At 35.8% G+C, this 27,249-nt stretch overlaps 1 protein-coding gene across 14 annotated transcripts in view; it reads right to left on the reverse strand.

The window, feature by feature from the left end:
• AFDN (afadin, adherens junction formation factor) overlaps positions 1 to 27,249 on the reverse strand; it is a 111,306-nt gene that overhangs the window by 28,186 nt on the left and 55,871 nt on the right. For 8 of the 14 annotated variants that reach the window (XM_057381216.1, XM_057381220.1, XM_057381218.1 and 5 more), the window contains 10 exons: positions 26,326 to 26,387; positions 25,295 to 25,500; positions 21,587 to 21,607; positions 20,704 to 20,849; positions 18,372 to 18,466; positions 16,079 to 16,344; positions 15,450 to 15,593; positions 14,170 to 14,368; positions 12,459 to 12,562; positions 10,951 to 11,037 (listed from right to left, as the gene is read on the reverse strand). In XM_057381216.1, coding sequence (XP_057237199.1) covers positions 10,951 to 11,037; positions 12,459 to 12,562; positions 14,170 to 14,368; positions 15,450 to 15,593; positions 16,079 to 16,344; positions 18,372 to 18,466; positions 20,704 to 20,849; positions 21,587 to 21,607; positions 25,295 to 25,500; positions 26,326 to 26,387 — 1,330 coding nt within the window. The remainder of the gene's footprint in view (positions 1 to 10,950; positions 11,038 to 12,458; positions 12,563 to 14,169; positions 14,369 to 15,449; positions 15,594 to 16,078; positions 16,345 to 18,371; positions 18,467 to 20,703; positions 20,850 to 21,586; positions 21,608 to 25,294; positions 25,501 to 26,325; positions 26,388 to 27,249) is intronic. The other 6 variants (XM_057381221.1, XM_057381227.1, XM_057381219.1 and 3 more) reach the window with 1 other exon arrangement.

Genomic DNA, 27,249 nt, shown 5'->3' on the forward strand with positions numbered 1-27,249 from the left:
TAAAAAAAAAAAAAAAAGCGCAGCTGAAAGAATGGTATGCAAAGATTTCATACCTGTTGTCCAAAAGGGCATTTGCCCCTTTCCAGCATGGTACAATTTTCTGCTTAATTACTAAAGTTCTGTCACATTAAAGAAACCAAAGGACTTAGCTGGATAATATAATTTAACCTCAGTTTTTGAGACAGCCTAACAAGAAACAAGTCCTTTTTTAATCTCATTTACTTATTACCTAGCAATGTATCAGTACACAGCAGACCATAATTTTCTGCACAATTAGCATCATTTTGCAATCCATTCCTTTCTCTGAAAGGATTGTGCCCAAAATACTGCATTTGCTTAAAAATATCACTGTGAAAACTGTTGAAATAAAATAGGAAGCATTAAAAAAACACCAACCAAAACAAACCATCACAGCTACCTCTATGGAGTGTTCAGACCAATGAAGAAAAGAACAAGATAAACTACAGTGATCTAAAAACTAAACTACTACTGCTACATCAGGAGGATGTCAACTTGAGGATGTCCAAAACCACCACAGTAATGAATTAATAAACATATCATATTTAATGAAAGTATTTAAGAATAGATTTTATTGGTAGTGTTGCTGTGTCACAAGATGAGTTTTATAAAACTTCCTTGTCAGTAACAGACAGGAAAGTCTGGCTCACATCTTTCCATCAGCCATAAAAGCAGTGCAACATAGTGCAACTACATATAAAATTCACAGTTGGAATAACAGGAATATCAGACAGTCTTCTTAATGGCAGTATCACAGCTATCCACGAGCTGGTGAGTCACCACAGAAGCATTAAAAACAGGCAGAAGAAATCCTGCCTGCTCATTCTCCCCACGTGGTACTTGCCAGGACAAGCAGCTGTAATGGCATGGTGAAGTTAACAGGCAGCTCCTAGTGAGAGTCAACAGCCAGCTTCATTCTCAGGTGAGCCTCCCATGCTGTGACATGCTACATGGGGATCTGCCAGCTGCAGAATGATGGTTTGCAGGGGCTAAGACACCACAGARCCCCACCAGTATCCCAGTCTAAAATACAAGTGGAAACTAATGTCCATATGTTGACCAGGTGCTAAGCTCTTCACAGTTGAACCACTCCCATCCCCACATATCATGCCCCACCTAATGTAGGTGGATCACAAAACAGCTGTACTTCCTGTGAAGTTAGCAATATTCTCACAGTTTTAGTAGACCTGTAAAACGACCTAGTTATTTCAATACCTATAATGAGAACTAGAACTACAAAAACTATTATAAAAACACTTTTACAGTTGTTAGAAATAACAATAGAATTGWATTAAGTAATTAAGGAAAAGCTATGCATCTGCAGAGCATATCTGCAGTGTAGCAGCTAACCAAACCGGTGCTGCTCCARTTAACAGAAGATCTTGTCATTACTTGTTCTGAAGCCTCATTTACCCACACCCATTGAGCTTCATATATTTTGTTTATCACTCCGACAAAACTGGAGCAACTAACAGCTTCCAAAAAAAGACTGGCAAAATCACACCTGATTTTAAAAAAAAATACCCTTCAATAACAACTTTTTAAAAAAAGATGTATTAAAAGCCTACTTTAATTTTCCTAAAATGCCAGAAATCTTCCCAATGATCTTTTAATATAGAAATGTATACTTCTGTCTTAAGCACATATTCATGTAAATAATTTYGCGCTTCATATAAATAGTAAAATGAAAAAGTAGTCCTGAACTGAAAGTATCGTCACTCTCCAATTATACTTTGAATCCCAAGAAGTGTCATCCAGTCATCAACCTTTCCAAAGTAATGCTCCATTTTAAGTGGCTTCAGATATCAAGACTATATATTAAAACACTTCAGTAGTTCACATAATCATAGATCTTTTTAAATAAGTAATTTTCAAGATTTTCTTGGATTTTTCATAATTATGCAAACATGAAATAAGATTTTATTTTAATAATGCATAGTATCACAAACATGTGTACACGTACACACCTGTACCTTATGAAAGGTATCTGGGATATCTCATGCTTTACAGGTGACACTATTTTCCCTAGTCACTTAAGCTTCTGTGGTATTTTGTAAAAATGGAAGTTTAATACAGGATGAATCAACTGCAACTAAAATGTCTTTAAAGAAAACAGGACAGAAATGCAGCTTATCAAGCCTGGTATCAGCCATCAGGCCTGAAAACTTTTATCTGACTACTCCCAGAGCAGACTTGACTGATTTTTATCAAACCTAATTCTCTGATTCCAGATTCTTAAACRTACACAGAAGATTTCTGCAAGTTGTAATAAATATCCTTAAAAGTGAGTTTACGGAACAGAATCAAGTCTCACTCTGCCTACTCTGGCAAGCATTAATCTAAAAGCAGTTAAATAATCCAAGCTTGTAAGCATTTTAAAAAAATAAGAGTTTACTAAACTATGCAGCCAATTTACAAATTTACTAYCTAGAAGGCAAAAGCTAAGGTTTTTGACCACCCAAACACTCACATTCCATAAAGCYGCATTCTTTATGTTGCATCTGGTTGAGAATATAGTTTATCTCCTTTAGGTACCAAACATAGCATAGGTACCATACCATAACATTGTAAGCCTAAGACTCATTGCACTACTTGCTGTGAGCCCAGACACAGGAAAAAGGCAAACTTTGCAGCTACTAGTCCTGCCTCCAAAAGGGCCAACTTTTATGGACTTGAAAATCCCTTTATCAGAGAAAGCTAAGGCCCATGCTGCCTCAAGACCAATTTCCACTTTGGAAATCTGTCATCATTAGAKAAACTACTTTTCAAATATAAATGAAGTTAATCTGCTTACTGTATGTAAAACTGGTCTGTTAGCTGTGGCTACAGCTGCACTGAGACATGTTGTACCCTGACTTTAAAAGAATTTTAGAACTGACCCATGGTCTACATACAAACTTCTGTTYTCCCCTCTCACATAATCCTCACGTTGGGGGCAAAAATCCAAATGTTTCTGTAGCTAGACTACGTACAATCACAAGTGGGCAAAATATTTCCAATTAAACAAAACAAGCACTACAGATTCAAACTTTGGTGACAATGAACATCATTCAACAAGTAAAGAACATCAAGCATTTAACTGCTATGACCAATTCCATTGCAGCTTTAAATTGCACTTAGTGTGAAAAAGAGATGAAAATAAGCGTCTTACTACTCAGCAAAAAAAAAGTTAGATTGGCAGCAGTACATCCAACACCTGAAACATCCAAAAACCTAGAAACTTTGTCTAATGTATCCAGATGCTCTATTTGCAACAAATCTCTAAAGGAGTAAAAAGAAAGGAATGAAGAGTTTGTTGTTCTTTTTAATGGAATGAAGGTTACGTGTTACCTTTTTATACAAGAATGTTTGCAATCAAGATTGACTTGCACAAAAGGCAAGCAAGTGAATAAACTCTCTTGTTTACTAAATGTACTTCTCACAGGACAAGACAGGATGTTCTGTAGTGGACCTCCCGAAATGGCATCAGTAAATTACACTTGACTGTACTCTTGTGCATATGTAGTTGTTYGGGGATATTAACAGAGTTCAGCATAGAAAGCAGGTACCCTGACACAAATAACTGTAGCATCCTCTAAACAGAAATCCACAAATTTACCAGCATGATTTCTTTTACACTCCAGGAATTGAGTACTTCAAAAAGATAAATCTTCTTGGATGAAAATCAAATCAACCAGAAGACCGAGCTAAAGCAACGGGCCTAACACCTCATTCTAAGGATGGAACCCAATATGCAACAGTTCCTAGCTTATTTCACTTTACTTTTACTCTCATAAAATGGAAAAAGCAGTAAATAAAGGCAAAATGCTTCATATACAACATTTGTAAAAGCAAGTTTTATTCATTAGACTTTCTTAACCTTTCTGAAAAACAGTCTCCTTTATTCTAGAAATGCTGCAGCTTAATATTATATTCTTCAAATGCATTAAAGGCACTTTGAATTTTCARCAAAAGAAATTAAACAGATGAGCCTGCTTGATTCCACTTCTCTTTTGTTTCAAAAAACTTCTCAATAAGCTCAAGGAAAATATATTGCTTGAGCTCTATTTAACCACACAAGGGTTAACTTTTTTCATGTACATTTGCTATAAATAAGCAGTGACACACTAAGGTCTACTCAGAGTTACGTACAAATCTACAAGTTGTACTGCAGGTTCTGTGATGCTCTTACTCGGTAACTCAATTCTAATATAATGTTTCAGCTTAATAATGTCTGTGCACTGGGCCTCACAGACAAGACATACTGGGCAATTTATTTGGGAAAAAGCCCACCCTGTATGTCCACACTTTTCAAATAAATGGCACTTGGCTGTATAGAGCTAAGGATAAATTACAACCCAAAAAATGCAGGGCACTAACTTCCACATAATGCATCTCTGCAGTTTCAGATGGATACAACGTAATCCAGGATCAGTGTGTACACTAATACATACTATTAAGCACCTAAATTTCTTTTCCAAGTGAGAGTATTACTTACAGGAAAAAGTCAACACAGAACTTACTAAGTTCTGAAAGTCTTTCCCATTATTAGAAGCTTAAAAACATTTAAATTWAAATGCTGTATTAATATGTATCTAAACAGAATTTTCAAAGTTATTAGAATGCCAGAATTTAATGAAATGTGGTACAGGAATTCTAGCTAAGTACATGTACACTGCAATTTTTGCAGGCATGATATGAAGTGCCTGCATACAGAGGGTATTACTGCAATGAGGAAATGGCATGTGAATTTTAAGATTCTCTTTCAGTAGGCCTCAAATACAAATTTCTGGGCCACCGATTTGCAGTATCAATCTAGATATGAGCAAATAAATAAGACAAAACCCACTCTACCTGAGCAGAGTTGAGGTCTCACAGCTACTGGGAACCACAATCATGCTGTGATAGGTGCATAGGTGTTAACTTTCAGATTTTACACAGCACATAAAAGCATTAACAAAATTTTATACAATATCTACAGGGCACCAAAATTTAAGCAAATCCTCTACTACAGGTTATGAATTAATAAAAACCAGAAAAATTACTAACACACAGACACTTATTTGTTCATGATCAAGACTAAACTGGCAATCTACATGCTATTTTATTTCCGTAAGACTGAGAAATCTGTTCTGAAAATAAGAATTATATATTGTGTTTTTACTAAGGTCCTCCTAAGAAGCCTGTTAAGGCAAAAACAAAAACAGTAGTTTAGATCACTGAGGTGAATTTGTATTGAACACTTTGAAAAAAAAAAAAAAAAAAAAACAACCAAAACCAACCAACCAAACAAAACCCTCCACAAAACAATCTCAAATCTCATTACTGAATCATTTAAATTCATTGATGGTTGGAAGAAAGACTAGAAAATTTCCTTAAATACTTAGAAAACACACATATAAGAACACTTCAGGTACTGAAGTATCTGAAATCTTAAAAGACCTAGAAAACAAGTAAAGAGCTAACAAACAGAGAAAATGCTACCAACTGTTTGTATTTGCAAACATAGATTAGAGAGACCCAAATTTGTATGTTGTTACCAGTATTATTAATTATAAGCATAATTTTCAATTTTGGGGAAAATTAAATGACTGTTTAAACCTCTTCCTTCTACACGGATAACATGCAAGCTATCTTTGAAGAAAAAACCTCCATAAAGATTTTACATCAAAATTCATATTCTCCTGTAGTCTCAAACCCTCCTTAAATTTAACTCCTTGAATTGAATGCTAAATATAAAATGACAAGCAATGGTTTAAAAATGAAAGCAACTTCGAATAATTTAATTAATCCTTAAGAACAAACAAGGCTGCCAAATAATGGAAATTATTTATAAGCAAGATGCCACATACCAGTAAATCTGTTCCCCAGAGTATTTACTACTGAACTGTCATGCTCATGTTTAAAATGCTTCTATTAAAAAAAAAAAAAAACAACAAAAAAAAAAACCACCTTATCACATCTCCTATCATTTTAGTAAGGACTTAATTTGACTACCCAGAAAAATCTCAGCAAATACACTCTKATTTACATGCCAGTACAGGCATATACATACATATTTTAAGGTGCTTGCATATATTTTAAGGTAACTTTTTCTATTGTACTACCAAGAGATGACTGGGCAATAAGTATAAATAGTTCCATACTTTAAAGAACTAAATCACAGTACATTAATGAGGATAACCAGCATGCAAAGATTCATCAACAAAACTTGCTCTATCGTTCCTGCAGAGCACARGAATCCTTTCTTTTGTGCGGTAGTAATTTAAACAGAATTTAAATGCCTCTCCTCTGTGAACAGGTGGARTAAGACACCGTAACTGCAAGGAATTTGCATATTCTGGTCCTTTAAGAAGGGTCTAGAGAGTATTAAAAATCTTACACTATTTGGGATACCAATTTTAATTATTCTACTAGGATTTGTAAGAGGAAAACAAACTTTCAGAGGAACCTGGATTAAAGCCAACTAATATGATAAGTAAACAGATCACAGGTCATGCTATTCATGCTCTGGCACAGAAAAACAGTAGTTATCACACATGAAACTTTAAATATTAATAGTCACTTCCACAAATTTCAGAAGTGCATATRAAGAACAAGCTAAAAAATTAGTTTTTTTCTTTCTAGATTTTAGAAAGTTAGCTAGTAACATCTGTCTGTATTTAACTGCATGCTGTATTACATAGTTGCTACATGAACAAATAACTACTGGCAGGTTTAAACAAGCAAGAGAGCAGAAAAAAGTACAGGGACAGTAAAACTTCAGAGAAAAACAGTCCCAACAGAAACCTGAACGCACTTACCATGGATTCTGTTCTTCCAACAACAGAAAACCACATTTTGATCTCCGGGACTACAGATCCTTGAAAGAAAAAAAACAATTCTCCACTTCTCTTCCAGCCCTCAACAGCAACCACCAGCTCTAGTCTGCTGGATTTTCCAAGATACCCATCAAGATAACTCAGAGCTCRATGCTATGACACAGTGTAGCATTTATCAACACCAGCTACAACCAATACAATATTCAGATTCTTACGTAATCAGTTATGCTGTTCTGACTTCCATTTACTTTAGAGGCTTTATTAAACTCTGAAAACTGCTAGAAAAAACAAAAAGGGAGCCCTTTTGTACTAAAGACAAAAACCCTCCAAATTAAACAGGAAGTTATGTGCTGGCCCACAGATGGCTAAGAAGTCACATGCAAAAGCCCCCCCCAAAAGTGATATATTTTTAAAGTAAACTGCAAGCACACATAGCTTCCAAATCGTCTGGATTTCATAAAAACCTAACCACAATGTGGTTGGGATCTGGCAGCTTTTAACATCAACACGTCTTTCAGGTTAGAGCAACCAAAATCTGCACATAACCTCAAAAGACAACACTGTTCCCTGTTCCCTACACCCGACCACTCCTATCAACTGCATTTCCATACACCTATCACAAAAGTTATTGCTAATAAAGCTACAGAGTACTATTGTAAGAAAACATGCAGTATCTACCAAAGGGTAGAACAAGAAGTTACTTTTTTGGATCACATATTAAGCTATACAGTTTAATTTTACATAAAAACAAAAATTGGTTGAAAGCATTTGGTTTAAGAAATGCTGTTAAGTACTTGCCCAGTTTAAAAAAACCCAAACAAGCACAACACTGTTTACACTGCTCTGGCAGCTAACAGCTGTTTCATAACTAAACTTGTTTTCTCTGCTATGTTTGCATATAGCACATGCACTTACTACACGTTTGCTCAGAGGGGTTGTCCTGCCTCAGAAAACACCAAAGTGAGGTGAGTTAGGGGATGCGCTGAATTTCTGCTCTCTCTGGAACTCCTGGCAGGCCTTTAAAACTTCTAATTAAATAAAATATGAGTAGCTGTGACAAACAAGTAATGCACTTAAACATTTTACCTGTCACTAGTGGGGGAGGATCCAATACAGGGTTCCCCAGGGACCTAACACTTTCATATACTCCTTGATTCCCCTCTTCAGGTTTTGTTTTGTTTTTACATTAATGTATGCATGTTTCTAACCACYTAGTATTCCAAGGAAATATTTCTGTCATAAGAATAAGAAGTTGCACAGCACTTCAAAACAAGCTGCATCCCTTCTCTGCCTGAACAACCTTTGCTTCAACTTCAGTCCTCTTTTTTTGATTGCAGCAGAGATGTGACAATCACTTGCCAATTAAGAACATTTGATGTAAAGGTGCATGCAAGGTATGGTATCTAATTTCCTCATTAAAAACTCTCAATAGGCACAGACTTGAAGCTCATTAAAACCCCAAACTAATAAAAACTCAAAGAATTATTAACTATAAATATCAGACATTTCCTCAGAGATGAGCACAGATTTATTAGGAAAGCRCTTTTTTTTGCAATGGGTAGAAGGAAGAAAAGCAGTCCATTGGTATTATTTTTCTTCATGATCTCTTGAGAATTTGCCTATTCTGTCCACCTCTAGAATATCATCAAGCTGCATTTTAACAGCCTACATCTAAAGCCCGGTGACAAGCATGAGAAGTCCAGAAGACATAACAAGAAAGGTAGGTCAGCACTGACATGCAAAAGTATTCTCACAGCATGTTATTGAAAATAAATGTTTTGTCACATCACAGAAAATAAAAGAACTGTTTTCCTAAGAAAAGCTAAGCAGATTCAGGGCTGTCCTTCACCGGTTCAAGCAGGGCCACCTGTTGATCAGCCACTTGCTACAAGGTTTTTAAATTACTTGAGAAACCAACAGTTCAATAAGCACAACTGGGTCAGCAATCAAACGGGGTTCCTGGCCAGGGCAGCAGCAACTGTATTTCTGAAAGTATGAGCTTTGATTTGTCCAACTAGATGAGCACTTAATACCCAACCTTTAACTGTTAAAAAGTTTWAAAAAATCGAAATCTATTCTCACACTTGCCTCTCCCTCTCATTTCAGGTATTCTATCTTGTTAATGTTTAGAAAATTTCAAGTAAGAGTGTACTGGACTTCTTCCTCCATTTTCAAAGATACACATGAGAATTTTAACTTTCACGCTGTTACACCACTTGATTTACTACTTGAGACATGTAGAAAAAAAATTACCAGTAAAAGTCAACAATATAAGAAAGAAAAAATGCACCCACTCTTGCTAGATTCTCTATAAATTCACTCAGTTCTCTAAGCTGTTCTTCTCCCCACATTGAGAAAATCAGTGCCCGTGCATTCTTTGTAATCTTCCTTACTCTTTATCTTAAATGATGCCTATCATAGGAAAAACATGCTAATAATTACTCACAATAAGCAACTTTGAACGTGTTGAAAATAATCCTACTTTATACAGCAACTTGTTTCAAACTTGAAGCATACCATCGTTTTCATCCAATGAACATTCTGATGACTTCATATTAAGCAGAATTTTCTACTGTACATACCTCAAAAATAAAACAATCTGTTTCTTGCTTATTTCAGACCAAGATTTAATACAGAACTGTTCTTTATCAGAATTCCTATATTAAGCAGCACACAGCAGAAAGATGAAATGCAATGACTGCCTGAACCAGTGTTTCTGCAACTGTGCAGAGATGAAAACTGTAGCTTCCGTGACTATCGTGATAAAGAAATCATGAAATTCATTAAACAACTTGTAAAACAAGTTTCAGATCAAGCACTGACCAGTAGCACTACACACTGCTAATGGAAGTTAAATGTCAAGTGTTAAAACAACATCTAGAAACCAGCCAGCTCCAGTGAAAAAGGAAACTTTTTCAACTGTAGTATGCTGCTTCACTCTAGGTGAGAAATCAGATTTCACAGTGTAAAGTGGAAAAAAAATCATGGCACATTTTTAAATGTTCAACAGAAATGAAGATGGCAGTCAGAAGTCTGGTACGTATTTGATCTAGTGTCAAGACCCACTCCACTGAAGTCAGAGCAGAATATTGAGTTACATTTTTCAGATCCTGATTTTTTTTCTATCAATAACTGCTGAATGTTTAGCACCATATACCTGRACACCAGGTATTCCTTTATAGATGTCAGAAATAACTCTTAAAAGCTGATACCACGCAAGATTACCATTTCAAGAACAGACTATGAAATGAGTGACGCTGTAAAAAAACAAACCAAAGAGTGTTGTTTAGAAGCAATTAATCATGTGAGGTAACTTAAATCATGTTTTCAGCTCATGCACTGAATGCCAAGGAGGATCACAGTATTCTGAAGTTTTACRTACTACACAATGAAGAGACATTAGGAAAGACTTGTTCTAGCTGTTGTATACCACATAATTACAACAAAGACCTTTGAGTATCACTGCTGCACAATTTATAACAAGTTTTGTACTCAAAAGATTATGTCTGCTATTTGATCCAGTTAATAAAGCAAACCAACCAACTAGTGGAGTCTTCCATCTGGTGGCTGGAGTTGTACATGCATTCTATGCATAACTATGTAGTGCTACCATGTACAGCATACACCCACGATTTTGGCTATTAAACTGCATAGGTCTCTGCTATAAAGAAGCAAAACTGAAGCCATTCTTGCACATCTACACTGTGCAAAAGATACGGTGTTTTCTTCATAGCAGAAAGTATTAAAACTTAAATTTATAGATTTGAATTGGTTTATTTATTCACCCATTAACCCACACAGTACACTATTTGTATTTACTGCTTCATTTTCAGCAGAAGCACTAAATATGCCTATCTATTAATTCTATTTAATAACACTGCTAATTTTTGGTTCTGGAAAAACTGAATATGCCTGTAGTAGAGGTTTGAATTTATATGTCAAAAGAACTACATCCATATTATGTTTCCATTTATATTGTCTGCATCTCTGTATTTTGCAGAAAATTCCCCAAACAGAACAAAACATGATCAATACAATGTGCATAACCAACTTAAGGGAAACAGACTCTCTATTAACATTTTCCACAGCAGGCTGATAAAAACAGAAGCTTTCTTCAATAAYACTTCCATACCTTGGCAGCAACAATGCTCAGTCCCATTCCATTTTGTTTTTTTAGTGTTACAGTAATAATTTCAGGTTCTTTCCTCAAAGGCTGAGCCTATCAAACAGTAAAGGGAAAAAAAGGAAAAATTCAGAAGTTCATATTCACTGCCAGGCTAGGAAAGTTACTAAGTAAAATAGTTATTACAAACAAAACTACTTTGTTAGAGCAGAAGATTTAACAAACTAAATAATATATCTGGTATCAATTTAAAAGGYAGAATATCTAACATTTGATTAATTTGCATTCATATTGTTTACTACACCTGTGTTATACTACTGAAACTTTGAGGTCTACTCATTGTCTCCTTCTTTATTTCAGTGAAGAGATTACAAATGAATCACAATTTTACAGGTATAATAAAATTGTAGTAACTGTTAATAAAACTGAAGTTCAGACCCCATAGGCTCCAGTTACAAGGGTGAAGGTGATCTATATGGAGAACTCAACATTTAGTGCTGCATCTAGAAAATTAWATTATCTTTGCAGAATTATTAAGAAGCCAATTAATTTCAAAGGCAGTGTTAAAGCTTTGAAAGAAGGTTTAAAAAAAATTCACTTCTGAATACTCTTAAATACAGCCTGAGTCCGAAACATGTTCATTTTTTTTAATCTTTCAACATTGCCAGTTCCTCAGCTCAAAAAGTTGTYATCAAAATCTTCATTAGCTGAAGCATTTAAATTGGAGTACCTTGTATTCATACTGAAACCTAACTGCAARTTCTACAAGACCCATGACAAGTAAAAATATAAGCCAAGGAAAGTAATTTTAAAAAAATAYTAATGCTTTTTAATTCAGTTCAAGTATTAGAAAAGCAAGTAGCTTTTAAGCTGAAAATTTTAATTATAAATATGAAGCTATTTCTGTTTAGTAGCTCTAAAAGTTATTTCACATAAAGTAAAATCTTTCCAAAACCAAGCTGTTCTGTAACTATGAAATCAGACAAGCAGGAAAAAACCCAACACAAATGTAACAAAAAAAACCATACTACAGAAGAGACAAAAAAAGCCTGCCTTGTACCCAAGTGAGACTATTTTTTAGTAAGTATAACGTAAATGAAAACTAAATGGTTTTTTTTTTCTTCAGGAAAAAGCCCCAGACTAGAAATTAATACTAAATATTTGGTTGGTAACTGCCAATATATAAATAAAAGCAGCCTGCAGTTCTGTTCACAAGTAATTTATAGATCCATGTCCATATATATTTTTGCCTGTGTTTAAAATAAATTTCTTCGCTGTTTATTCTCAGATTGGGGGGAACATGACACAGTCTGCTTATGTGAAAATTATAATCATGCTACGGCCTAGAAAAACAGTAACTTTAAAARTCTGCAAACAGTTCCTTAAATTCACCAATTCACTGATGAACTACATGTTCAACAATGAAGCCTACTCTTCCTAATAAGGACTAAAACTGATCACATATGGCTTGCCACGATTGCAGGTGACAGTTATTCATTCACTGAATCAATACCTACCAGCTCAGCGCTCTCATGTGACAGGTGACTTTCATAATCTGCACCTTCAAAGTATATTGTCCACGTGCCTGGTGACCGTGGATGAGGTGTTAGTCTACAAAAACCTATAAGAAAAGTAACATCAATATACTAATGATATTTTCTCAAGTGATTAATTAAAATAGTATACATCTTTTTATATTCATTAATGTGTTGAATCTTGTATCTCAGATGCCATTATGGATTTTGCTGCAATTTTACACTACTACCTACAAAATCCTATAGCTCTATAGCTACTGCTTCCATGAAACATATTTATCTAAAAACACTGCAAGCTCATAGAAAACTCTGAGCTGCAAAATATTGCTTTTACCAAGCAGATTCAAGAGACATGAAACACCCAATCATCTTTTAAAACACAAACTGCTAGAACTCTGATTAAGACAGTGCTGCAGAAATCTACTTTGCACATGGTAACCAGCTAACCAGTCTCACCACAGATTTAGCAGACGTCAAGCTTTGCCTGCATTCATGATGCTTTTAAATGCACTACWGCAATTAAGAGGCATTTAGTTTGATTTCCTTTTTGTTATTTGAACAATTTCTAAAATTTTGAAAAAGAAGACACAGCAGTTCAGAAATATCCAACATTGTCTTCTAAACTGGGGACACTGAGAATCCACATCACATGGAAATTACGAATCACTCCATCCAAATCTTATGATATTCTCCTCCTTATAAAGACTATTTTCCAGCAATTCAGTCTACACTGTTTTGCAGCAAAAAGTCCCTCAGCATAATTTAAAGGATACCCAAAAAGTAAAATTTTGAAAAGGCCTTATTTATAATGAATATACAGCCATTAGTACGGCAACTGAATTATACTTACTATTTAAAGAATTTATTCTCCTACTCTCCTTTAGTCTCAAAACTACATCCTCTGCTACTCCATCTTTAGAAACAGTCAGTTTCCTACTCTTCTTTTAAATGCAAAAATACAGCTTTCCTATAAACTTAACTGGAAGCAACAATTGCAAAGTTTCACTGTAGTACAGAGCAAGCCTACTTCTTCAATAATCTCCTTTGCTCCAGTATCTTATGTACACCTTGACATTCCTATATAAATTTTTTACAACTGCTTTTACACAGAAAATTAAGAAATTCTAGTAAAATTGAGTKATGCCACAGAAAGATTATAACTCGTTCATTTACCACAAATGATGCGACAGACCCCTCCTTCTTTATTTTCTCAAGTTTAAGTTACTTTCATACAAGCACAAGATCTATCATCTACTTGTCATCTGAAATTCTGCTGGACTACAAATGCCCAAACCATAAATTGTTACACCGATCAACATAGAGAACTATTTTAAGCTTATGGGCTTTTTTTAATGTTATATGGAAGCAACTGATGAGTAAAAAAACAAACTACTTAACTATTCAATTCACAGTAATTTTAAAAATCCAAGTTTTTGAGCAAAGGCAGAACAATGTTTCATCAGGCACTAGTAACTCAGCACTGTTTACTTAGAACCTTGAAACTGAATGAAAGGGACAGGGAGAAAGGGTAAGTATTAAAAAAGCCTTTATAGTTTTAATGGGTTGCAAAAGTAAACACTTGTAGAACATAGTATAAAAAGATTGAAACACACATAAAGTGGCTTACACTTAAAAATATTTTGTGTTCTGTGTTTGCTACACAGATCATTGCAAAACAATGAAAAGAACTAACCTCTTTGACAGAGTGGATCTAAAAATTCTTGTAAACCACTTGGAACATTTCTGACAACATCGCAGGAATAACCATCTTCTGGTAAAAGAAAAGGTAGTTGTAAGTCAGGATCCTCTTCCAGCTGGACTTCTCGACCATCGCTGCGAGCAAGTTCATCAGCCGTATTTTCTGCAACAGTTACTACATTCTCTATCAATTCCTGGACAGAAGGCAGAAAGACACTGTTACTATAAACAGGTAATTTCATGAAGTTAAAAAACCTAATATTAAGATGCTAAGACTGCAAAAAAAAATTATTTTGTTAAATAAATTACCAGATATAAAACTTCTCTGGCTCTGTCTACAGTCAGTACGCTGCATTGATTTTATGAAACCCCAGAGGTAATTGTATTAGCAAATGTGACAGAAGCTCTTATTTTTACTTCAGTATTTTCCAAATTTGCAGTGCAATTACGGAATTCTACCTATGTGTAAACAGATAATATAAGTTGTGTTCTTCAGCAAAAGACTTTGTGGTTTGGTAGTCAATACATAAAAACATCTCCAAACTACAAGTGCCTCCTCCCCTTCCCCAATACCTTTAGAGCTGTTGTATTAGTGCCTCTGATTTAAGAGATAAATATATCTAAAAGAAGGACTTTTTAAACAATGCATTCGGCTATGTAAGTATTAGATTGCAACTGACTTTTTTTTGAGATCAATGAACTATCAGMGTTTATCTTCAGAATGTTTTTACAATTTTGCAAGGATAAAGCTTTTGACATGGATAAAGCTTAGAATACAGGAATCATAAAAATCAAGATAAAAAAAACATTTCCAAAAGCAATGTTATACATATATATACATACAAATTCCAGGTATCAATATGATAATCAAAGGACAATCTGTCCACTGCTTGTATGAACGGATTCAAGATCCATGGATTTTTACATCCTACATGTGAAGAAGTGTAGTGTACCTGATGCTTTTCTTTGATTTCTACAAATTATCTATCTTTGCTCCTTCTGGTTAGACAAAGAACCAGATTTCAGGGGTGCTCTGATCTSTCTTGTAGCACATTTCTGGTTTTCATCCACCACCTTTTCAAAGGTGTAAGATGCAGTAATACCTCTGTGAATATGTGCAGTTGAGAATGATACCTCACATTCCAACTCAGTTTAAGAAGTTCTTAATACTCTGCTCGAGTCTGTGGAAGTACATCCACCCAGAAGATGGCTATTTACAACCAGTATCTTTTTATCTCAGGTTCATTAACACAATGAGTGACARAAGAGACTTACTGTTGGGATAAGTGGTTCATCTGGAGCACAGTGATAATTCTGCAACAGAGCTTGAAGCTGCAGAGAGTTCAGCTTAAAGCAAGTACTGTTAATATTTGGAACATCTGCATGTGAGTATTTGTCCATGGTAAGCAATGTGGTTGCCTAAAGGAGGGAAAAAAAGTCCTAGATGACAAATTCAAACCAGAATGGAAGCTTAAGCCTGGTGTCTAAATGTTCTTTACATAAGAGATAGGAAAAGAGAAAGCATGAAGCTAGATTTGTTACAGAAGCAACATAAGTATCTCCAAAACAAACTAAATACATCTCCTGTACTAAAAGATGAATTAATACTAAATCTATCATAAATGAAGCACACCAATTTCTCAGCTACTCTTCTTTGTCTCTGTTCAGTAGTTACAGCTCAGTCCCATAAATGGATACTGAACTGCCATATTTGCTATTAATTTCACTTGCACTTAATGTTAAAAACGTATTTTGTGCCTTAACCTCAAGGCAACCTCAATGTTCTAGGATTGATTCAAACAAGCTATACTCATCCACATGCTGTTCTCTAGGAACAGGGTATAGGCAAATATTCTCTTTGAATATAGGAGTATATGAGAAGTATTCATCACAAATACACTCACCTGTACTATTCTGCTCAGGTGGCAATCAGCAGCCAATTCTAAACCTTGTTTTTCTGCCCAGGCTTCAATGTGACCCAGCTGTTGACGAACGATAGCTCCCCAGTAATGTGAACATAACCCTGAATCTGGGGCTGTAACTAATCTGTTAAAAAGCCACATGTTGATAAAATGAAACAGCTGGGAGAAGAGCTGTATAGTCAGAGCTGCATTCACTCTACATCGTCGCAGCAGGGACATGGCTCCAGTCAAGGTATGCAGCACATCATCTACAGAGATAAAACAAAAAGCAAGYCATATTCATATCCTGCATTGTGCACCTGGCTTAGGCAACAACACAAAGACACCCAGGTCAGGCTGGTGAATGCTAGGTGGAACCTACATCTAAGTTACACAGACTTTGAGAGATACATTTACTACTGCATGGTTTTCAAGATAGAGCAACATTAAAATGCTAGGTGGAATGTAACCCCTGAAATGAAAATAAATTCTTGGAGGAAAATATTTATCATTCAAGTACATAACTCTCTATACCTGACATTTAAATCACATCCCCACTTTAGTAAACTGATTTTGCCATTAGCTTTTATTACAAGTTAAAACGGTCATATTTTACTGTTTCAAATGTATATTCCAATTATTCCATAGCTTCTTCAAGTATCAAATTGTATTTAGAAATTTCAGAAGTCATTTGCATTGTATGATGCACTTAAAACTATAGAATGCACCTTTTGTTTACATATTAGATTTTTAAAACGTTATTCAAAATCCCATTTGACAATTACTTCATTGCAATACTATCTAACAAGCAATAAGGACTTCTGTTAGAGTCACCAAGAGCAAACATCCTCATATGCTTCCTGGTGGAAGCAACACATTTGTCTCCAGGTCTTCTCTTAAAGCAATACTTTTAATTTGAAATCTCTTTTGAAGAGTACTTTAGTTTTTTTTAGAATTGAAACTCAGGATTGTGTCTGAAAAAATTAACTGTACGTTATAAGAAAACCATAAGGCAGCTCAAAAATAACTGAAATAAGAACAGAATCTGCCTTTAGTCCGGTATCAGTTTGCTACTTTTTCAGGGTTTGTGTCCCCAAAAGTACTCTCACTCACAGTACACGGCACTACAAACAGTACATCTTCAGTCTTCCTTCAAGATTCTTACAGGAAAAAGGAAGAAAGCTTAATACCTAAAGAACCAGAAAGTATCTATGAAATTTGTATAAAAACTTAATAGTTCAACAGAATGACTGTATTTACTCTGTAGATCACCTTTCCTTCAATTACTGAGGCATTAGAAGAGGCATAGACAGCAAGCCAGGATTACAAGACACAGGGTGACAGCGCACATAAGCAGCGTGCTCTCGTGGACAGGAACAGCCCAGAAAAATTCATTACTGTGAAGCAAGCATCATGTTTCAAGTACCATGACAGGGAAGTCTGGTAGGAATCTACGAGGCCAGTCACACRGACCTTAATAGCTGGGAGGTACTCCATCTCCCATAACTTCTCTACAGTGAAACTGCTGAGGCGAGGACTAATAAGCTGATGGCAATGCACCAAGAGAATTGGTCCGATCGTAGGACTATTGGGGATTTGCAGACCCACTGCCAAGTTGGCAATCAGGTATTAGTGGCTTCCCTCATGTCTTGAGGCTGAGACTGATACTCTTTAATGACTTTCAGTAATAACCTGAACAATTGGATGGAKTACACTTTCAGCAAGTTCACAGATGATACCAAGAGGGAGCAAAACATTGATATACTGAAGGTCCAACAGTATTTTTAAGAAAGGCCTCAGCAGGCTGGAGAAAAGGGATGACAGAGACTTCAAGGTCAAAGGCAATTGCCAAGTCCTACATCTGGGGCAGAGTAAGTCTGTGCAACAGCACAGGACAGGTGCCACATGGACAGAAAGCAACCCTGACGAAAATTATGGAGAGATCCTAGTAAACATCAAGTTGAATATGATTAAGCGTGTCCTTCCTTGAAAAGTATCCAACTGCATACTAAGCTGTTAAGTCAGCAGCAGTGCAGCTAGCAGGAGGGAAGCAGTCCTCCCTGAGCATTCAGCATTGTGAAACTGCATCTGGAGCACAACATCCAGTTTCAGAATCCCCGGCACAAGGAGCATAAAGATTTAAGGGACCAAACTCAGCAGACAGCTGAATCATCCATACAAAATTGATCCAAATAATTATCAGGGATTAAGGTAACTTGTAAATGTGGTAATAAAAATACTTTTTCTTCACAATTAATTATATTGTTTGGAAGACACAAAGATCAAGTAGTCTAACCTATTTTAGGCCTCTGAGGATTATTTTCTTCTGGATCATCAAGGAATGCTGGCATGTAGTTATTGAGCTCTGACTGCAGACAATGAACCAGGTACCTGGGAGAAAATGGGGAAAAAAAATTTAAAACCCTGTATGAGTTCATTTCAAGTGGTTCTAAAGAAAAGAGTTCTATCCAATTACAATATTGCTGAAAGTTCAGTGTTACAAACAGGAAATCAAACTACACTTTCTAAAAGCCCTGACAGACCAATTCTCCTATACCTTTCAAGAAGCGTTGGAAAAAGAATTAGGTCGCATGGGAACAAGCACAGACGTTTACATGTAATATCACTATCACACTGATAAAAGGTCATATGCTACACGAAGAGATGCTCTCAGTCCAAACTTGGGTTCCATATGTTTACAAAAATATTTTTTTCCACATAGAAATATACTTTTATCTGTTTATAGCAGAGAAATCTAGAAAGTATAGTACTTAATAAAAAAAGTTTCATATTCTGACCCAACACACAAAATTACACACTAGAAATGTTCTAGTGCTGTGTGTGAAATTTTTTTTGATTCTTTTATTTCTCTTAACTTAAACTACTGAAATGAAAATCTCTTTTGTTATTCTTTCTTTTCAAATAATTAAACATTTTCTTTATCACTATTTTTGTTAATTCATTTATACATTTTGTTAAGAACTGAAACTAAAAAGGAATCAAATTGTAAACACATGTATGCAGGGAAATACTTCATGGTTTTCTAAAATTCCCTCTTCTGTTTCACTGGTAACACTTTAAATTAAATACCTGCAATTGCTAGAAAATAAAATCCATGGCAATTTCAAYCAGTTCGGGAGTATGTCAGTTACCATCAAGAGACCTTTTCACAGCAGACCTCTTTCTGTTCATGCTTCAGTTGTGCTTTTATATTTGCTGTCTAAATATACATTCCAGGGATTTCCAAAAATTTAATACATGCATTTGGAAACTGCTGTGGTACAGTATACTTAAGGAAAATTCACATAGCTAAAATTCAGGAATACTTTTGCCTCTAGACCGCTCAAATTGCACAGAAAAAGATTCAGCACCATTCCTTCCGAGCCACAGCAATATTCTGTCTTTGATGACTACCTGGCCAACTGAAGTAGCAGGAAGTTATTCTAAAACACCAATTCAAGACACTGAGCTGTGGCAAAAGACAGAGCTTCATTAACAATTAGTGATTTACAGATGATATAAAAACTGAAAGACTTTGTCAAAATAGCTATTGCTATACTCTATTTGCCCATAATTTACCAAAAAGAAAAAAAAAATCTGTGGGAATTCATACAAAGGGGTTTGGTGCTCCCTTGAAACCTTTTTAAAGTTCATAAAGCAATGATAATGTTACACATATTGCTCTTCTGAGAAACACACCCCCTCAAAGCTAAACAGTTCAGCCAGGTTATGTCTCCCAATCCTGTCACAGCATAAAAAGAGCACAGAATACGGTATTTCGTGTTACAGAAAATGAAAATACTATATTTAAATAGTCATCCTACAGGAAGGGAAGGTTGGGTCTGTCATGGAAGGTACACAGGGACTCCTCTAAACAATAGTATCGGATATGCAAATTTGCTGAAAATTAATTGTTCAGTAGTAGCTCGGGGACAAGAAAAAAATCTGAATATGAACAGAAATTAAGCCTTTCTTGTTGATTCATTCTATGCTAAGCCAGTGCTGTTATCTTTATTCAAAGGCCCTTTCCTCTGAGGGTTTCCTTCCCCTTTGGATATTTCATTCATTTTTTTCCTTTAATCAGTATTGCAATTGCATGAGCTGACAAGTATAGTTTGATTTGTGCTCCAACACAAAACCTGTCCTTCCATTTTTAAGAAAGATCCGGGCAAGAAAACCACCACGTAAATTGCTGTTTATGAGAATTATGAAAGTAGATTAGTAGGTCTCAAAGAGCACAACATTCATTACTTTACAGATCTAGGAATATTTAAGCCTKTGTATTTATATATTAACAGCAAAACTAACCCTTCCTCACAATTACACATTAAATTAAGAGAAAGCAATCAACACAAAATAAATTTCCCAAAAATTTTTACTGGCAGCCTCAATTATCACAAGATCATCTAGCAGATGAAACTCGTGCACCACTAGATCCGCATTCCCAAAACAACGCCTCTGTCTAAAGAAGTAAGTCTAGCCTTTCTTACAAATTTTCCTCTCAGATATTTATTAATACACAAAGCACATTATTGCTATACCTAGAATTTGACAGAAATATGAATTTTATTCTATAAACCACAGAAACAGAGAAAATGGTAAGCGAAACACAAGTTTGATAGCCTTACTTGAATGCCATTTGAACCAAGTGTGCCAAAACATCTTGTGCATCCACAGTAATTCGGCTAAGATCTCTGTCTTGCTTTATGAAATTGAGTAATTCAGATGCATTTGCCATCCAAAAGGCAAGGGCCCCAGCAATATTCTTCTGTTTCTGTAAGTGGAAAGAAGTAAGAAATAATACAGGGAAGTAATTTTCTGATAAAGCATGTCAACTTAAAAAGCCTCCAACAGATAGACCAGTACCTCTTCCCATTTCACCCAACATCTCTCAGATACCAGATATTTGCAAAATGTTTGCATATAACACTGCAATTGCTGTAACTACTAAGTTCAATTTTAACGTTCACTGGACACATKATATGCTAATAAATTGCCAATAGCGATATCAATGAAAGCCATGGTGTAAGCACCTAATTACRCAGTGCTAAAAGCTTAGCAGATGCAGTATCTGGTAATCTGCACTTTTAAACGTGTATTCACTACTGCCCACTGCCACGCTGATACTGCGCTCACTGGTTTGGATACCAGGTGATTCAGTATCAAGTACTGATCTATCTCACCATCTCCCGACCACAAATGCCAGGCCAGGCAACCTCAGATGAAATCCAAAGAATAGGAACCACAAACAACAAAAAAAGAAAATAAAGGGAAGAAAAAGAACTTTGGTCATTTCATATCCACATTGAAGTGCGTTAAGCAGAAATTATGGAATGCCGTAAAAGTTGCAAAGTCAAAAAAGGATTTTAGTACTGCATGTTCCAGTTGCTGAATGAGTGTTATGAACTGTTCAAGTCCAGCTGTTTGAGTATTGTATTTTGATATGGAAGCAGCATGAGAAACTGAGCTAAGCCAACATAGCTAGGATCAGTTCCCAGCAATATATCCTACCTGATCAACCTGGTCTACCTCCTGGAGTAAAACGGACGAAGGAAATCAAACAGAATAGAAGAAAGAAACTTGTGAACAATCATGAAAGCTTTAGAAATCAAACACTAAATATGAAGGTACAACACACGTTCACAGTTATACACAGGTGCATTAATCAGTAGCTATGATGCAACTGAGCTCTTCTAAAAATTAATTATTTTAATAGGACCAGAAGCACAACAGTTATGAACTGAAGTGCCCATGTGTCACAATTAATTCAAGGAATTAATGCCCTAAACTAGTTGCCATCCCAGACTAGTTATTACATGCTCAGTGTGCCATAGAAACCTTGCAGAACTTTTCACAGGCAATGAGTAACTACCCATCCAGACAACAGATCCTGGGAGCTGTTTGCCCACACTGCTGCAATGGAGACAATATACAAACACACACAAGGACGGAACAGAAACTCCCCACTCAAAAAGCAAAAATAAAAACAATGAAACAACAACATTCAAAAGCAAACAAATACATAGAACACCTAGGACACATTTAATAGATGGCTTTTCAATTAAAGAACAAAAAATCTGTTTAAAACAACAGAAGAGTCAAATGAAATACCACACTAAGTTCCATAAATGATGGCATAATAAAGCTATATTGATTCAAAAAGGAAAAAAAATCCCACCAGATGTTTGTCTGATTATTTAGMACCGAGCTCTTAATTATTTTTTGCTTGCTATTCAGATCACTCTCCCCCACGTCCAACACAGTGAGCTTAGATGCAAATATTTGAGGTGTTACTATTTTAATTTTAGTTAGAGATCAAAAAACCAAATTGCTGGCTTTTTGTTTCCTCCCCCTTTTCAACCAAAGTACTCTGAACTGACTAAAGATGTGTTGGCACAGAACAAAAGGAAATGCTCTTCTACAAACAACTGTTAAAATTTTWAAAAGGATGAAAAATGCCACAGAATTATTTTTTGGGGAAAAAAGTGAAACAAAAAACAAAACCAAAAAAAACCCCATGGGATACAATATCCCCCCCCCCTTTTTAACAGAAACCAAATTTCTAACCCTGTTTTTTTTGTCAAAAGCACTGACCCTTCTCATAGATCGCTCCCATTTTATCCTATCTCATACAAAGTAATCTATAATATTTGGATACAAATATTATATAGGAAGTCACAGACTTAATTTGTTAGCAAGTACTTCTTGAGTAACTTCACAAAAAGACTTGATAGTTTCCTGATCTAGACAGGCAGAATTAGGATCCCAGCCATTAATTTACCCCCACAGAACAGCACAGGAGTTTGTGCACTTTCTCACTACTTTTGTTTTGGGTGCCTCTCTCCCCTTGCCTCTCATTTGTTTTCCCTGTCTCTCACACCTTCAGATCTGCTTCAGTGCAGGAATGCTTTACAGCTGAGATACACAGAGAGCTATGGCAGTACAACTTATTACATGGTAATTTGACTGTGGCAGCCATCAATACAACCACTTGCTATACCTTAGATGAAGTAATTTGACTTAGTTTAGCTTGTACTATTTATACTCCACTAACACAGACTCAAGATGAAGACATTTTACTGCTTGTTAGAAACAATGGATTTCTTTGCCATCAGACCACCAGCCTTGAAATTCATTTAAGGTTCACTCTTGTCCCAGGTGTAATTTCCCCCCTTCCTCTGGCTCCTTCAGCATAACATTTGAATGAACCTCCTCCCAATTTTTATGCAACCTCCTACTTCTTTCAGTTCATTTCTTGCAACTAGGCATCATCTTTCACAAACCGCAAATAATGCCCCCTTGCCAATGTGCTCCTTAAAATTTAGGTTGGAGATTAGATTGCAGCTGGAATTACAAGGCTGTAGAAATGGCCTTTCACAAAGGACAGTCGAGACAAACAGTTAGGTTTGAAAGTTTTGTAATAGTATTATCAGGACTATAAAAAATACTTTTGCTTACAACAGTCACAAAGTTGCATGTGACTTGGGAAGTCCTTCTCGGTGCTGTAAATGAACATTTTCACAGAATAATCTACCATCTAGCTTTGATCAGTTTTCAAATCAAACTGATGTTTGAGTCCACCCCACWAGTATCTTCCAACAGTTACATAGTTAGCCACTCAACACTAAGAATGGAAAACTTTATCTCTGCTTCCCCACTGTACCCASCTCTCATGGTTATGGTTACAATACGGTTTACAGTATTTATTAGTTACAAAAACTGAGTGACTTTCTCTGATTCAGACCCGCAACTTCCAGGTCATATTCGAAGCCTACCCATACTCTGTTTACTTCCCATTCTAGCAGCTGAATTGCTGATGCACAGGCTCTTTCCACTTCACCTTCTCCACTAGAGGCACAGTTTCCTCTCTTCCCCAGCCAGATTTYATTTCTTTTTTTTAATAAAAGTGCTTGAATATTTTTTATATAATTTTATTTTTATCAAATATCCATTGACTGTTACATCAAGATTCAAAGCAACATACTAGCTCTGCTTCAGCTTCAAACTGCCCTTTGGTATTTGATCAGCTTTGGAATGTACACAGAAGGCTAATCTTACTTTCTTATTGCGAAGTGTCCTCAACACCAGCATTTTCTCCCAATCTTTTGTGTGAAAGGTGKAAGCCTGTTGTGTAAGTCTAAAGAGGTTTTCAATGCTAACGTTCCCCTGCTGAAAACTTTACTAAATCCCTCCAAAACCTGAACAGAAGCTGAACAATTTTGGTTTGCTGTGATTTTTATGCCACTCCTGTTGTATACTTTCCTACTCTCCCTTGATCAAGCTGTTATGTAATAGTTSTATCGTAAATTCTCTAAGGCTGGACTGACACACTTACTATGCCCGTACAGCACTTAGTTCGCAGGGCCCTTGCTGCTATTCTGGCACCACTATTTGCAACAAACACACCTGTTTTAATAAATGTAGAAACTTATTTCAATTTTTTTCTGAGAAAAACCCACAGACAAAGAACTTTTAATTAATTAATTACTGAGGATACATGAACAAGCACTCCTTTTTGAGGAAATGACCAGTCTATTTTACCAACAGTTACACAATGCAAGGTATTRTCTAATATCACAGACAACCCAGTGGATCTTATCTTGCATTTCTACACAAAACAGAATTCCCCCCTGTGCTTCTGTAGTAGTCTTGCATATATAGTAGCAATAGAGTTAGACTATATACAAAATGCTGGAACATTTGAGAACTTGTATTTCTCTTTACAGAGCAGTTGTGTCAGCTTGGTTCAAGCTGTCCAAGTTTCATCACCATTTTTGTGGTTACAGAAGTTGCAAAAGTAACAGGATCAAAATTAAAAAGTCATGATTCTTTTTAATACATTCATTTCAAGCATCAATCAGTGCAAACAAATGCAACCGATACAGTATTCTTTAATAAGGCCATCCAACTTGTTTTAAAAGGGTTCACAGCCCGAAATGTTTGCAAAGATCTTACCTTCCAGAAAAGAGTCACCTCTTGTCAGAGAACATAATCTTCAGAGCAACGGCTACTCCCTAACTTCCCACATAGCTCAGGAGAGTTTCTTACCACTGATATTATTCACTGATATAAAAGCAAACCTTCATAAGGGCAGTCAATGCAAGTATTTGCTTAATCAACTACTGTTAAGGGTCAGACTAAGAAAACGGCTAAGAAGTTTTCCAGATTATCAACAAGATATAGGTAATTCACTTGACRTATCTTGGCAGAGTAACTCACCTGTATCACTCCTTCCATCATGTTCACCATCTTGTTGACTATTGCAATGACTTTGTGAGTACGCTCAGCAGGAGTAATGTCAGGTCTGTATTGGATGGACAATACATACCGACATGTCATATACAAAACATATGTTGGTGACAGCTTAAAATGAACTGTCGAGCTATTTGTGTAATTTATAATGGCAGATAAGAAGGCATCTTCAGCTGTAAAAGAGGAAAAAAACCCAGTATGTCATAAAGCCAAAAACAGAAAGAAAATTGAAGGATTTTCTTTGGGAAGAAGAGAAAGTGGGAGCAATTTACAGGAATTTGACCTCTAAATTGTCTATTATGTACTACAGTTAGTAAGGTACAGTAATAACATACTTCTATATAAAACTAGAAAATTTGATCATTGGGAAAAATTTCTGTACTATTTCCTATCTCTGCTGAAAACTTGCATCTTCAAGGGAACTGAAAAATGAAAGATTTCTCTTGCACRTTTTATTCCAACAAAGCTCCCATATTAATAAAAATTAGTCTTTGCTTGCTCACAAAGCTTCAAATATCTGAAGTATGGACAACCTCTAGTCTGATATTTTTCTACCAAATCTGAGGCCTTAAAAACCTGGGGACCAAAATAATAAAAAATTCAACAAGAGTGTAAACCTAATCAGATTTTCTATAAAATGAATTTGGCCAAGATGTAATCTATTATACAAGGCACAGAGAACTATATAGAAGACAAAGATTTCAATGTACTGTTGAAGAGACGGGATTAAATTTTTTTCACGTTTTATTTGAATATCTGAAGATAAAGAGTTGAAATGCAATCAGAATTAARATATGCATGAACTTGCCTCAATACCTGAAGTGTCTGTTCACCACGCCAAAACAACAAGTTATACTACTAGTCTGTCTAGCATCTGCATAGTCATTATTTTTTTTAATGTGTACTTAAATGACCCTGAAGTTTCTAAACGTACTAAAATATTACAGTATAGAGGAACCCATTAACAGATTAGTGTTGTAACTTCACAATTTACTCACAGCTTTCCCTGAATTCAATACTGGCTGGCAGTATCAGTTCTGGTCCATGGGTATCCTGAGATCTAAAGAAAGATGAGAAAAAATGAAACAAATAATCTGCTGTAAAATCACAGATGTCTCCAAATACACTGCTTCCAAGTAGTGACACAACAACCTTCCACAAAATGATCCTTTTTTACCTTTCCTCCAGAATCATTCAAGCTGTATTTGCCAGCAACACGACAGATGAAAATACAGACTTGAACTGTGAAGCCTGTGATATTAATAAATACCCTCCTCTGCTTTGCATGGCATGGTAGGATCAGTTTGCCATCTGCCATTGACAGGATTCAAATAACAAATTATTCATGGATACATGAAAGAAAGTGAGTGAAGCTTTGCCTGGAACATCAGTTTGGTTACAACAAATGTACTTTGCTACCTTTCATGACCTCAAAACTTATGAAGACTTGGCCAACCTATTTGTCCTTTCTTCTGGTAAAGAGGAAAAGAAAGTCAAATCCAGTCCCTATCCCATCTGGCTATTGCTACAATACATTGAAAAACAGCAGTTAGCCCCAGAATTATGTCCTCACTGAAACTGAATGAAGTCCTATTTCATAGTACCCATCAGAGAAATCACAGAGTAGAAAACTGAACAGATTTGATTTGTCTGGTGTCTTTAAAATGGTTAAGTAGGCATTTCACAGAATTACAGAATAACCTGAGTAAGCAGGGACCTGCCAGAACCACTGAGTCCAACTCCTGGCCTTACACAGGACACCCCAAGAGCCACACAATGTGCCTGAGAGCATTGTCCAAACACTTTTTGAATTCTCTCAGGCTGGTGCTGTGACCACTTCCCTGGGGAGTCTGTTCCAGTAACATCCTCTGGGTGAAAAACCCTCTCCTCATTTCCATCCTATCATTACTGCCTTAAGCAAA

The sequence above is a fragment of the Malurus melanocephalus genome, unplaced genomic scaffold, assembly GCF_030028575.1.
Source record: "Malurus melanocephalus ecotype Western Australia unplaced genomic scaffold, MMel_1.1 scaffold_499, whole genome shotgun sequence".
Lineage (NCBI taxonomy): Eukaryota > Metazoa > Chordata > Aves > Passeriformes > Maluridae > Malurus > Malurus melanocephalus.